This window comes from Canis lupus, chromosome 11, assembly GCF_003254725.2.
Source record: "Canis lupus dingo isolate Sandy chromosome 11, ASM325472v2, whole genome shotgun sequence".
NCBI lineage: Eukaryota > Metazoa > Chordata > Mammalia > Carnivora > Canidae > Canis > Canis lupus.
This window is the reverse complement of record NC_064253.1, coordinates 20610776-20625725: the sequence shown is the minus strand read 5'-3', so window position 1 is coordinate 20625725 and position 14950 is coordinate 20610776. Positions and strand designations below refer to the sequence as shown.

General features: G+C 40.2%; 1 protein-coding gene and 1 pseudogene across 2 annotated transcripts in view; one reads left to right on the top strand and one right to left on the bottom strand.

Annotated features, from left to right (window-relative positions):
• HSPA4 (heat shock protein family A (Hsp70) member 4) overlaps positions 1-14950 on the bottom strand; it is a 71016-nt gene that overhangs the window by 54770 nt on the left and 1296 nt on the right. Inside the window, exon 1 of one of the 2 annotated variants that reach the window (XM_049116070.1) lies at positions 14704-14828. The exons of the other annotated variant lie outside the window; for it this stretch is intronic. Coding sequence (XP_048972027.1) covers positions 14704-14777 — 74 coding nt within the window. The 5' untranslated portion in view covers positions 14778-14828. Of the gene's footprint in view, positions 1-14703; positions 14829-14950 lie in introns of those variants that run through there. 2 annotated transcript variants of the gene reach the window in all.
• LOC112650631 (U4 spliceosomal RNA) lies at positions 10493-10641 on the top strand (annotated as a pseudogene).

Sequence of the window (14950 nt, the reverse complement as noted above, 5' to 3'; positions counted from 1 at the left end):
ACACACACACACACTTCAGCATTTACTTTGATTGCTTAGGGGTCTTTCCCTAAAATTTTCAATGGAATTTTCTAAAGCATGCAACACATTTTCACTGTAATATCTGAGAGCTCCTGCTATGTGTAAAGCAAGGCTAGCCACTTGCTCCTCCTTTGTGAGGAACAGTCCTTTTCATTGAAGGTGTGGTTGTGGGTAGCAGAACCATCCTGTCAGAGCTGCAAGAGAGAACACAGCATAATGAAGCAGTTATAATAATTGTGATACTTATACCAGAAAAGAGAAAGACAAACAGAAATAAAAGTCCAGAAACAAACCCAAGTATGAGAATTTAGCAATTGATAGATGGCATTTCAAACAAGTTGTAGAAAAAGTAATTTGCAGACATTAGCTAGCCATCTGGGAAAACATTTTAGATCCCTACCTCAAACCACATACAAGAACATACTCCTGGTAAGTCAAATATTTAAAAGTTTCTAAGTTAAATTTCAAAAATAAAGCCAGAAAATAAAGGTGATCAAATACATATATGTCGTGAATTTTCATAAGCATAACACAAAAGACAAAAAGAGTAAAAGAAATCAGAATGCAAAAAAGACCATAAACAAAGGCAGCCTGGGTGGCTCAGCGGTTTAGTGCTGCCTTCAGCCCAGGGTGCGATTCTGGAGACCCGGAATCGAATCCCACATCGGGCTCCTGGTGCATGGAGCCTGCTTCTCCCTCTGCCTATGTCTCTGCCTCTCTCTCGCTCTCTCTGTGTCTCTCATGAATGAATGAATGAATAAATAAAATCTTTTTTAAAAAAAAAGACCGTAAACAAAATTAAAGGCAATAAATACAAAATTAAGAAAGTTTACCCAAAATTGGAGATAAGGCAAAAAGATTACTGCTTGCTCTTTCAATACCATATTAAAACATTGTTTACTAAAAAAAATATAAAATAAAATAAAACATTGTTTACTGAGCCTACCTAAGGGACCTGATTCTCTAGGAAAATGTAACTTTGTTCCCTTTGCTATTTTCTGTTGATTAGGGCCCAGGCTGTAAAATTAGATGTGAACTTTACAGAAGATTGATAAAGTGCAAGTGGTGTTTGTATGGGACAGATGCAAATGATTTCTGTCTAGTAGAAAAGATATTTCCAAAGACTACGCTTTTATTGCCTGGTAGAATAATAACAAGTTTTGTATTTCATTTAGCACTCTGACTTCATCATTCTTTCCTTCACTTCAGCCTCTTGAGTTCTTCAATGAATCAGCTATAAGATCCTGCTGGTCCTCTCACTAATGAGTTACATAAATCACTGACACATGTATGTTTTTAAATTTTTAAAAATCATACTTTGTCCAGACAGTTAAACACAGAATTGCCATGTTATACAGCAGTTCTGCTCCTACTGTGAATAGGAGTATTATTCACAATAGCCAAGATGTGGAAACAAGCCAGGTGTCCATCAATAGGTGAATGGATAAATAAAATATAGGATACATGTGCAATGGAATATTATTCAGCAGATGAAATGCTCATACATGCTACAATATGAATAAACCTTGAAAACTTTATGCTGGGCAGCCCCGGTGGCTCAGCGGTTTAGTGCCACCTTCGGCCCGGGGTATGGTCCTGGAGACCTGGGATCAGGTCCCACATCGGGCTCCTTGCATGGAGCCTGCTTCTCCCTCTGCCTGTGTCTCTGCCTCTCTCTGTTTGTCTCTCATGAATGAATAAATGAAATCTTAAAAAAAAAAAGAAAGAGGGATCCCTGGGTGGCGCAGGGGTTTGGTGCCTGCCTTTGGCCCAGGGCGCGATCCTGGAGACCCAGGATCGAATCCCACGTCAGGCTCCCGGTGCATGGAGCCTGCTTCTCCCTCTGCCTGTGTCTCTGCCTCTCTCTCTCTCTGTGTGTGACTATCATAAATAAATAAAATTTAAAAAAAAAGAAAGAAAGAAAAAAAAAAACTTTATGCTAAGTGAAATAAGCCAGACATAAAGGGACAAATATTGTATGATTCTATATATATGAGGTACCTAAAACAAGCAAATTCACAAAACATAAAATAGAGATTACCACGAGCTGTGGGAAGGAGCAAATCCAGAATTACTTTTTAAAAGGATGCACAGGGATCCCTGGGTGGTGCAGCGGTTTGGCGCCTGCCTTTGGCCCAGGGCGCGATCCTGGAGACCCGGGATCGAATCCCACATCAGGCTCCCGGTGCATGGAGCCTGCTTCTCCCTCTGCCTGTGTCTCTGCCTCTCTCTCTCTCTCTGTAACTATCATAAATAAATAAAAATTAAAAAAAAATTTTTTTAAATAAATAAAAAGGATGCACAGTTTCTGTTTGGGATGGTGAGAAAGCTCTGGAAATCATTAGTGGTGATAATTGCACTACAATGTGAATCCACTTAATGCCATGCCATTGTACACTCAAAAATGGTTAAAATGGTAAGCTTTATGTTATGTATATTTTAACATAATAAAAAATTTATTCTTTGACAACTTTGGAAGGAAATATTCTTGGGGGGGGACATTCTCAATATATATGACATCAAAGAAGCAATATGCTTGATCTATACATGGTTGTTATAAACCAATCAGAAAAAAGGAACCAAAGATTAAAAGACAAAATTCACTCAAGAATAAATACAAATGACAAACCTCACTTGGTATTTTTAAAGAGTTAATTAAAACAAGAATGTAATTCCATTTTCCCAAACCATATTAGAAAAAAATTGCATTAGAAAGTACTGGCAAAGTATATGAGAAATTATGATCTGGTTCAGACTTCCCAAAGAGCATTTTGGGAAGTGTGTATGCCCTGTAACAATAATTCTACCTCAATAAATATAACCTTAAAAAATGATGGGCAAGCATGCTTCCCATGGGTATACAAGAGAGGGAGTATAGTAGACTGTTTAGGGTTCTTCTGTAGCCCTACAACCTGGGCTTGAATACCAGTTACACCATAATTGCCAGAGTGCCTTTAGGCAGGTGGCTTAATACTCTCTAAGCCTCAGCTTCCTCTACTGAAAAATGGAGGAAATAATAGGACCTACCTCATAGGGTTGATGTGATGATTCAAAAAGACAGTTAAGATAAAATGTGTATTGCCTGACACATAGTGAGTCATCAAGAAATGTTAGAATGGTGCCTGGCTTGCTCATTCGGAAGAATATGGGACTCTTGATCTCAGGGTTGTTAAGTTGTAGGTTGTAAGCTCACTGTGTGAGCCCCACAGTGGGTGTAGAGATTACTTAAAAATAATTTTTTTTAGGGGATCCCTGGATGGCTCAGTGGTTTGGTGCCTGCCTTCGGCCCAGGGCGTGGCCCTGGAGTCCTGGGATTGAGTCCCGCATCGGGCTCCTTGCATGGAGCCTGCTTCTCTCTCTGCCTATGTCTCTGCCTCATTCTCTCTCTGTCTCTCTCATGAATAAATAAATAAAATATTTAAATAAATAAATAAATAAATAAATAAATAAATAAATAAATAAATAATTTTTTAGAAGATTTTATTGAGGAGCCCCGGTGGCGCACCGGTTTAGCGCCGCCTGCAGCCCAGGGTGTGATCCCAGAGACCCAGGATTGAATCCCACATGGGGGCTCACTGCATGGAACCTGCTTCTCCCTCTGCCTATGTCTCTGCCTCTGTGTGTGTGTGTGTGTGTGTGTGTGTGTGTGTGTTGCTCATGAATAAATAAATAAATAAAAATATTTTTAAAAAGATTTTATTTATTCATGAGGCACACACAGAGAGAAAGAGAGGCAGAGACACAGGCAGAGGGAGAAGCAGGCTTCATGCAGGGAGCCCCATGTGGGACTCGATTCCAGGACTCCGGGATTACGCCCTGGGCTGAAGGCAGCGCTAAACTGCTGAGCCACCTGGGCTGCCCAAAAATAAAATTTTTAAGAGAAAAAAAAAAAGAAATCTTACAGATGATTGCTACTGTTGTCACTCTAATAGGAAACTGCATAAGATCTTTTTCCCAATTGTCCCAGAATTGGTGATTAGGGCCCATAGATGAGAACAAAAAAGTGCTCACTAATCTACACCTTTAAGAAAATTGCCAGTAACTGGAGCTGACCAACTTCCCCAAGAGAGGCAGAAACAGCCTAGATTTTTCTAACCTCCTCTCCATTCCAATCACTCCAGCCCTCCAGTCTCTATAGAAGAACTGGGGAAGAGCGGAAGGGAGATGGGGAATTTGCTTTGTGGAGAGTGCAAATTACTTCAAGGTGGAAGTGGAAGGTGCTGTCTCAAGGAAAAGACAAGTGAGGAGGCTCTTATAAAGACTAGAGAGAGGTACATACCAGGAAAGGAGACCTCCAGTCTATGCCCTAGTTGGCCATCTGCCAAGGTAGTACACTAGCCAATTTCCTTCTCTGAACAAAGGAGCAACAGATATGAACAAAAGAGAAGAAGACTGGGGAGACCTTGCTATCAGAAGGAACCAGGAGAGGAAAGCAGTATGTCATGACAAGGGAATTTTTATTTCCCATGGATCCACTGCACATTGGAATTGGTGGTTGAACTTGGACTGTCTCACAAGACTCTACCCAAGAAGACTGCTGGCTCTGAGTGAGGACCCTTGTAACAAGAAGCAATAGTTGAGAAGGAATGGTCAAGCTGGAGCCAAGATCTCTCTCACTGGGAAACTGTGGAGTAGGACATGTCTCCGAAGACACCTATATTAGACCCCTACCACCCAGTGGGCATTAGCATTGACATGAAACAGCTTGGACTAAAGAGGCAGGGACAACCCAAGAGAGCATTACAAACACCCTCAAGTAAGTATGAAACCCTTTTGAGTTGAAATTTCTATGACTTTTAGCTAAAAGTATTTTGATATACTTCTTTCTCTGCAGAGCATATACTAACTGCCCTCAACTTGGAATGTACATGCTTCAAGTCTGGTTCTATACGGTGATGAAAACTTAAGACCTTCAGTTCTTTACTTTTTTTGAGATTTTATTTTTAAGTAATCTCCACACCCAACGTGGAGCTCGAACTCACAACCCCAAAATCAAGAGTCACATGCTCCACTGACTGAGCCAAGCAGACACCCCATAGACCTTCAGTTCTAATACAAAATTCCCAGGTAAGAGATCCTAACTGGTCCAGCGTGGATCAGTCAAGCTAATTCAGTCAAGTATAACTGTGAATACAGGGTCCCCACTACCCAGTCTCAGAGGACAGACATCATGAAACTAGAAAGACACCCTCGTGGCATTTTTGTCTCATGGTGTTGATGTAGTGAAATAAAATGTGACCCAGAATACTAGAAAGCTGAGGAATCCAGATAGAATTGACTAGGCTTTGAAATAAACATCTCACTTTCTGGAGAGTTTTTACAAAGTGATATACAGGGACTATGGGTCCCTTTTAGAAGGGGCAGAGATCTTGATCTGAGATGAAGTAAGGGAGATCAGTAATAGCCAGAGAGAAGGAGAGTGGTCACTTCATCTACAATGTGACCACCTTCCCCTTGAAGCCCATAAGTCTTCCATAAAGTCATGAGATGCCTGGTAGGATGGGATATCTGGTGGGCACCTGCAAGGGGGAATGCAGTTTCACATACCCAGCTATGACGTGAATAGGAAAAGAGACAGAGAAGCCTAAGAGGAATCAAACCATCAAATATACAGTGATCTCTGAATTACTCCAGAGCCGGATATTGAAGCCAAGTTTACTGAATTCTCTGAGGGTGCTGAAGCCCTCAGAAACCATAAAGGAAAAGGAAACCACAAAGATTTCACCAATAGCAGCCTGATTAAGTCACTTGTGACTAAATCCAGCTAACCTATCAATTGGGATCCCAATCCTTCACAGGATGGGGTTTTTCTGCTCTATTTTCCTATTGGCAGTTGGGGTAGTGAAATAGAAAGGTGAAGCATTTCAAAGCGCTTTAGTGTCCTTTAGATACTAGGACGTCCAGTCTATATTTGCTTCTTTGAGCACCAGCTGGTCCCAGGAGTCAAATTTCCCTGGGACCTTGTTACAGGGGGGCTTGTTTTCTCCCCACACTGATTCATGATTATTCATGAGGCCTTAAAGCTCTTAGGGAGTAGGAGCAGGGATATCTGTGATTTTAAATCAGTAAGCCCAATTTGGCCTCAAGCAGAATGGGACCAGGGAAAGTATCTTATTTTTTTTTAAGATTATTTATTTATTCATAGAGACACAGAGAGAGGCAGAGACACAGGCAAAGGGAGAAGCAGGCTCCATGCAGAGAGCCTGACGTGGGACTCGATCCAGGGTCTCCAGGATCACGCCCTAGGCTGTAGGCAGCGCTAAACCGCTGCGCCACCGGGGCTGCCTGGAAAGTATCTTAAAAAAAATTGTCAAAGCCAAAATGAAGAGCTTGAAATATTACTAAAGGCTCTTAATATTTGAGGTTTCTGCTTTGTAGCCTTGACTGGAAAAGTCAATTTTTTCTAAGGATGGAGACACAGGATATCATGTGAGACTCCTCAAATGGTTTCAAGTTCTAGAGAAAGGATTCATGGTAATTTACCAGTACTATTACTACAGAGCTGCTATTTAATTTTGAACAAAGGTTTGTATCTTAGGCTTTAAGAACAAATTCTCACAATTAGCTCTGTTGGAATTAAACTGTGACCGTTTGCCCACTGTAGAGCCATTATCTTCTGTCTTCCCACCACCCCTTCTCTTCACCATTCTGACAACAGGGGTGGGCTTAACCCAGGCTGAATCACTCACAGAACCTCTTCCCACTGGGCCACAAAGATTGAACCAGAGATAGCTAGATGAGCATGGGACCAAGCACATGGCTGTTTCAAAGATGTGTCTCTTGCAGCTGGTGGGAAACTTTCTTTCTCCCTTCTCTATTGTAACAATGTTGAACTTTACCTAAGCCCTCTGTTCCTAGAAAACTGAGGTTAAGAAAAACCCCCAACTCTTTCAGGTTCCAACTTTACTACAAAGAACCACTCTTCCTCATGTGACCTATTGAGGTCTCATAGATGACCCCCTAGTTTACCTATGATAAGGCAGAGAGAGGGACTCCTGGGTGGTTCAGCGGTTGAGCATTTGCCTTCAGCTCAGGACGTGATCCCTGGGTCCGGGATCGAGTCCTCCATTAGGCTCCCTATAAGGAGCCTGCTTCTCCCTCTGCTTATGTCTCAGCCTCTCTCTCTGTGTCTCTCATGAATAAATAAAATCTTAAAAAAAAAAAAAATGCCAGACAGAAACTCTCCAAATTCCCATCACACTGTCTCATAAATGATTACGTGAGTTATCTATCCCTCTGAAACTGGCTAGACACAAATCTTTCCTGTTCAGCTCACTGAGTCCCCTTGATTACAAAAACAATTGCAACTGTAAAATCACTCTACCTAGAAGTTGTCCACTTCTCCCTAGAAAGGTATCCAGACAAAATCACCCTGCCAAGGCAACGATCTTCAGATCTGGAATGATCTTCCTATTGTAATACCCTAAGTAAAATCAGTTTGCTTATTGTTTGGTTTTTGTCTTTGACAGATTGTGGAATTGTAAAGATGTGTTCCCCCAAGGTTCTAGTGGGCATAGAGAGGGGTCTGAGGGAATGAAGCTATTAGTCAGATGAAAGTAGAGACTAGTGGGGCACCTGGGTGGCTCAGTCGTTGAGTATCTGCCTTTGGCTCAGGTCGTGATCCTAGGATTCTGAGATCAAGTCCTGCATCAGGCTCCCTGCGTGGAGCCGACTTCTCTCTCTCCCTCTGCCTATGCCTCGGCCTCTCTCCCTCTCTCTCTCTCTGTGTGTCTCTCATGAATACATAAATAAATAAAATTAAAAAAAAAAAAAGCCCTTAGTGACATCCATTTCTAAATGGCTTCATGAAACTTCACTGAAGAAATGGTAAAAAAAATAGAAGAGTTAGTAAAATTTTTATTCATGAAACAAAGTATAATTACCATTTTATTTCTGCTTCACATACCATATAAATGGAATTATGATTTAGTAACTTTCTGATTAGCATCCTAATGAAAAATGAGTTAGAGGAATTTATTTTGAGGTACTTTGGACAGTTTGGGATTTTTCACTAGTATCACTGGTAACTTAAAAAAATAAAGCCTTTTTCAGTTGTTTTATCAATCACAGAGCAGAGCATTTAATTCTATAAAATATTACTTGCTTCACATTTTTTAAAATGTAACATATACAAAGACATTAATGAATTTTTACAATTTACAATAAATGTTTTACAAATGTTCAATCCATATACCTAAGGACCTATAGGTAAATTGTATGTTTTCCTATTTTTTTTTGCATTCACCAAAAGTAAAACTTTTTCAAAAGAGAACACTTAAGAAATCATTTTGTCGGGATCCCTGGGTGGCGCAGCAGTTTGGCGCCTGCTCTTGGCCCAGGGCGCGATCCTGGAGACCCGGGATTGAATCCCACGTCGGGCTCCCGGTACATGGAGCCTGCTTCTCCCTCTGCCTGTGTCTCTGCCTCTCTCTCTCTCTCTCTCTCTCTATCTCTGTGACTATCATAAATAAATAAAAATTAAAAAAAAAAAAAATCATTTTGTCTAGACTGAATAGAGAAAGTAGGTCTACATGAAACTCAAATTTTCTTTTTTTTTTTTTTTTTTGAAACTCAAATTTTCAAAAAGCAAATATATTCTTCAGGGAAAGTGACACCTTTTTAAGATGCTAATTAATGATAGCTGTAAGGAACTGTCGGAATTCTACACATAGGAAAGCATCCTCCCCTTAATGGCCAAGCAATGGGGCTGAGAGTGATGAGGACACTGTGAAATGCAAAAAACGAACACCTTCGTTCCATTCCAGATAGACTAATGTGATGGTAGAACTCTTACTCCTCATGCCTCTTGCTATGCAACATTGCTTTACAATTTGTAAAATCACTGAGAGAATGTTCTATATTTTGATTTAGGTGGTGGCTGTACCTTCTGTGGTTAAATGGATGTACTCAGTAAAATTCATTAAGCTATACAGTTAAAAATTTGTGCATTTTATTCTATGTAAATTATACTTCAACTTTTGGAAGTACTACATAAAAGCACAGAGTGTGACCATCAATAAATGCTGTTGCTAAAAGAAAAAAAATCACCAAGGAGCAAAGATCTAATTCTGCTCAGGAAAATTAAAAATTCCACAGACATACATTGTCTGTGGTATTTTAAAATGTGTTATAATTAGTTAAGAGTCAGTTGTGGATATAGGAATAACCTACATTTCCCAAAAGAGAACTTCAAACATCTCTACCTGTAGATAACAGAAGGTAATATACAATATTTTTTCTTAATCTCTACTTCCAAGTTTTTAGATAATGAAAATGGATTACTTGTGTTTAAAAAGGGAGGTGTGGGGATCCCTGGGTGGCGCAGCGGTTTGGCGCCTGCCTTTGGCCCAGGGTGCGATCCTGGAGACCCGGGATCGAATCCCACATCGGGCTCCCTGTGCATGGAGCCTGCTTCTCCCTCTGCCTGTGTCTCTGCCTCTCTCTCTCTCTCTCTGTGACTATCATAAATAAATAAATAAATAAAAAAATTAAAAAAAAAAAGGGGAGGTGTGGTTTCAAGTTTATTATGTTCAAATTGGAATAAAGTCATTTTAGCTTGAGAACCCATGCTGCTGGAAAGATGTAGTGGAGGGGGTGGGAAGCCAGAGCAAGCAGTTGGATGAATGAGGATACATCTAGAAAAAATATAACAGCATCATTCTGGAATTTTATGTGAACTTTTTAATAAAACATTCCCCATGTATCTGACTAGGCAATTAAAATGATTGGATTTAGATCACAGATGTTTATCATCCTCGCCAGAAAAAAGAGAAAGAGAACTTCTTCTTCTGGCTTTGCTATATGACATCTCTAAATGCTTTCCAAAACCCTGTGACATCTCTCCCTGCATCTAGCTGTGAACAATTTACGAGAAAGATCTTGTATTTCACTTGCATTTCACTCAGGTCTTATGTCCTGTTACAGGAAATAATGTCCATCTTTTGTTTTTTCTGCTCAGTATTCATCCTTTAAGGTGTTCCTCTACTCTTCCTCATTCTGGCAGGCTGCTGATGGTGGGATCCCACCCATGACTGGGGGGATGGACACATCTCAGTAAGACGCCAAGGAAACTTCTACAGGGAACTTTACTTTTGACCTGAGGCACACAGGTACTGCAAGGAGTTGGACCCAATCATCTGCTGGCAAGAGCCAAAGAAATAGCAGACAAGTTCCCCCACTAATGAGATCTAGACTCCCCTGGTTCAAGAACTTCTCAAGGCTGGGAATGCAATTCCTCCTCCTAAACTATGATCTAGCTAATACACTGCCAATAAATTCTTTGTGCGTTTTTTTTTTTTTTTTTTTTTTGCCAAAGTTTTGTTTTGTTTCTTACAATTGTGTCCTCAATGATATAGAAGTGGTTCTATGTTATTTCAAAATAAACCCAACTGGCTAGAAGGGAGAGAGAGTTATGTAATAGAAAAAGCTCAGGGCTATGTACTTTGAATAAACCACTTAACAAAGAAGCCTGAAGCTTAAGCACAGTGGTGGTATTTTAGTCAATGAGGTTTATCAGAGGCACAATTATTTCTAATTGAAAACCTTTCCCAATACCCTACCCTGTCTTGAGGACTTGAAACAAAGATGCTTGAATCTCTCAGTCCCTTCATTTGTAAAAGGGGGATAAACATTATGTCTGGTGGTAAAATCACTAATTCTTTGGGGTCAAGACACAAAAACTCAACTTGGACCATCTTTTTCTTTTTCTTTCTTAAGTTGGCTCCATGCCCAGCATGGGGCTTGAATTCACAACTCTGAGATCACAAGTCACATGCACTACTGACTGAGCCAGCCAGATGCCCCGTAACTTGAACCATCTTAATCACAAAAGAGATTGGCAACAGAGAAGCCATGATAACCAAAAAAGGAAAACAATCAAGTCTAGGTAGTTATTGTTCTCTCATCTATGGTCCTCTCAGCATGTCAACTTCCTTTTCTCCTCCTGCAGATACATTTAATTACAAGAGAGGGAACCAGCAAATCCTGTACTCAACAATCACACAGTGTTACGAGCACTCCATGAAGCTATGTCACAGCAGAGTGTTATATCAAGGCCCAAAAATTGAGGAGTCCAAGCAGGTCTGTCTGAAGATAAAAGAATGTGACACAACTTTTAAGTAGTTTGCTGTCAAGCCATCTCAGGAAGTGGAAGCAATTGAGGAAAGCAGCTCTCTCCCAATTCCAGGGAGCTTCAGGCACTGTTCTCACCTCCATGCTCAGAGGTGAATGGAAGAGCCATCCTTCGTTTGGAGAACCAAAGCCTCATACCCACTGAGGTCCCAATTCCACCAGTCCCCTTGCATGGCTATTCTTCTTTAAGAAACAAATAGTCTCCCGGTTCTGGATCTCTCTCTTACATTTATTATGTAATTAGAATTAGTCAAATTCTCTTATCCTACCATAAAGAAAAGGGCTCCTTTGGTTGTATGCAAAGGCATATGAGGGCAGAACCACATTTGATTTTGCCCCAGGATCCAATTTTACAACACTGAGGTTTCTTGAATAGTTACAGTAACTAGTCGTAAAACACAATGAAAGGATACAAAAAAAAATTTTTTTTTTTAAATAATAGCCACCAATCTTCAGGGAAAAGAATGATTCTGAATTCCAGGAAATGTGGGAGGATCAGTTCTCTCCCCTCTTCTGATCCTGGTGGGGCTAGTTTGCATTTCACTCAGGTCTTACAGCCTCTTGTGAAAACACTTTGACCAACTTCTGGTGCAGACTAATTACATAATGTATAATAGGGCCCAGTGCAAAACTAAAATGCAAGGCTCCCTGGTCAAAAGTTATTATGATGCAGTAGCACTGCATGGAATCAAATGTGGGACTTCTCTAAGCACAGAGCCCTGAACTCTAGATAGCTTGCCCATGGAGCAGGCCCTGTTCTGTAGTCAGCTTCCAACCATAGGTGCTCACTAACAAGCCCAAGGGCGGAGCAGGAAACAAGCATCTTGCCCAAAATCATCCCTGGCCAGAGAGATGCAACTTTCCAACACAAGCCTTTCACATCCATCTTTCCCCCAGTTCTTTGAGACATCTTATATAACTGGAAAACACTTGGGAGGTTTTCCTAGAATAAAGAAAGTCTGCTTAAAGTCTAGTAAAATGTTCATTCCTGCCAGATAGAAATTACTTGCAGCTTTCACAAAAATTTTTAATTCCTTCAGCTGCAACCCATTAGGGTTTACAAAACTAAGTATCCAGGGACACCTGGGCGGCTCAGCGGCTAAGCACCGGCCTTCAGCTCGGGGCATAGAGTCCCAGGATTGAGTACCACATTAGGATCCCTACACGGAGCCTGCTTCCCCCTCTGCCTATGTATGTGTGTGTGTGCGTGTGTGTGTCTCATGAATAAATAAATAAAGTCTTAAAAAAAAAATACTAAGCATCTGAATTTTGGCCTAAATTCTCTGAGCAAAGCTGAAGGTCCCTCAAGCCCATGGGCCCTCAGTGAGAAAACACCTACATTGACTTTCTTTCGCCACTAAAAAGCAAGTTGTTATTGCATTTTGTGTATATGTATCTGACCTCTACGTTGAACACTCTATAGACTTTTTAGTTAATTCTTGTAGGCTTTCCAGGTATGCAACCAAATCATCACAAATAATGCCATTTGCTTTCTGCTTTTGATTTGTTGTAGCTTATTCTGTCTTATTTGGCTATAATGCAGTTTCTTTCAAAATTAACTGAGAAATGAATCTTGTTTTGTGGGAAACTTGAAAATTTCAGAATACAGCTTATCTAGGGAAATAAATGCCTAGGAGCAATGAAAAAAATTGAGGAAAAGTATTAATTAGGAGGGATTACTGTACCAGATATCAAAATATCCTATTGAACCATGGAAACTAATGACAGATGGGCACCTGGGTGGCTCAGTTAGTCAAGTTTCTGCCTTCAGTTCAGGTCATGATCTCAGGGTCCTGGGATCAAGCCTCCCATATGGCTTCCTGCTCAGTGAGGAGACTGCTTCTCCCTCAGCCTGCTCCCCCTGCTTATGTGCACACATGTTCTCCCTCTCTCTCTCCCTCTTTTTCTGTCAAGTAAATAAAATCTTTTAAAAAATAAAATAAAAGGGATCCCTGGGTGGTGCAGCAGTTTAGCGCCTGCCTTTGGCCCAGGGCACGATCCTGGAGACCCGGGATCAAATCCCACGTCGGGCTCCCGGTACATGGAGCCTGCTTCTCCCTCTGCCTATGTCTCTGCCTCTCTCTCTCTCTCTCTGTGTGTGACTATCATAAATAAATAATAAAAAAATAAAATAAAATAATTTCACATCCTGACAAAAACAAGACTTTCAGAAGATCTTAAAATGTTCAAATTAATTTTGTACATATTTAGTATACAAGAAAGTAGCATTTCAAATCAATAATGAAGTGATTATTTAATATATGGTGTTTCAAAAACTAAAAACGAGGATTAAGAATATAACCATAATTGTAACTATAGAATTACAAGAAAATATTTTATTTTATTATTATTTTAAGCATTTTTTAAAAGATTTTATTTATATATTCATGAGGGACACACAGAGAGAGAGGGAGAGACACAGGCAGTGGGAGCAGGCTCCATGTAGGAAGTCCAATGTGGGACTCGATCCTGGGTCTTCAGGATTATGCCCTGGGCCAAAGGCGGCACTAAACCGCTGAGCCACCCAGGCTGCCCTTATTTTAAGTATTTTAAGTATTCTCTACACCCAATGTCCGGCTTGAACTCACAATCCACGAGACTCACAAGCTCTATTGACTGAGCCAGCCAGGTGCTGCTCAAAATATATATTAATAATTGTAGGACATAAAAGACCATTCTAAACATGAATCAAATCCAGGAATCCATAATAAAAAGATTGTTAAAGATGCCTATTTAGAGAGGCACTTGGGTGGCTCAGTGGGTTAAGTGCCCAAATTTGGATTTTAACTCAGGTCATGGGATCAAGCCCTGTGGTGATCCACTCTGGACCTCAGCTCAGGACTCCATTTCAGGGTCGTGAGTTCATGCCTTCTGTGGCCTACTTCAAAAAAAGAGTTAATAAAAAACCATCTACTTAACAATGTAATGCCTCTGGACGGGTTAAATGATCACAAAGTTGAAAGACAACAATCAAAACAGGAAAAATATTTGTAAAATATAAAACAAAAGTGTCTTTATATAAAATATTTAAATATTCTACAAATCATTAAAAAGATAAAAATCCAATAGAAAAATAAGCAAAAAATTTGACAATTCATGAAAAAATAAAGTCTCCAATGATCATATGAAAAGTACTTACCCTCACCAATAATGTATCAGTTGGCTTGTTAATTTGACCATTCTCAGTTATAGTGAGGAAATACATTTGGGTAAAATCTATTTAAAGGACACTAGGGGGGATCCCTGGGTGGCGCAGCGGTTTGGCGCCTGCCTTTGGCCCAGGGCGCGATCCTGGAGACCCGGGATCGAATCCCACATCGGGCTCCCGGCGCATGGAGCCTGCTTCTCCCTCTGCCCGTGTCTCTGCCTCTCTCTCTCTCTCTGTAACTATCATAGATAAATAAAAAAATAAAAAATAAAAAAAAAAATAAAGGACACTAGGTAATACCAAACAAAATTAAAAGTGCACATACCCTTTGACCCAGCAATTCTACCTCTAGAAAGTCATATTACAAGAACACAAATGAGTGCTTAAAAATCTATTCATCTCACCTTTGTGGTAAATGATCTAATCGTTCAAAATTGAGTACTGGTTGGATAAATTGTGGAACGTCCATGTCATCCATATAACTTAACAGAAAAAGAATGAATCAAATCTGCATGTGCTGACATGGGAAAAGATGTCCATAAGTACATAGAGAAACGACCAAAGCAAGCTGAAGAAGAGAACATATCTGTAAGATTCCATTTTATTAAGAACAAGATGGGCTCAAAGGTCAAGAATATCACCTTCTCTAAC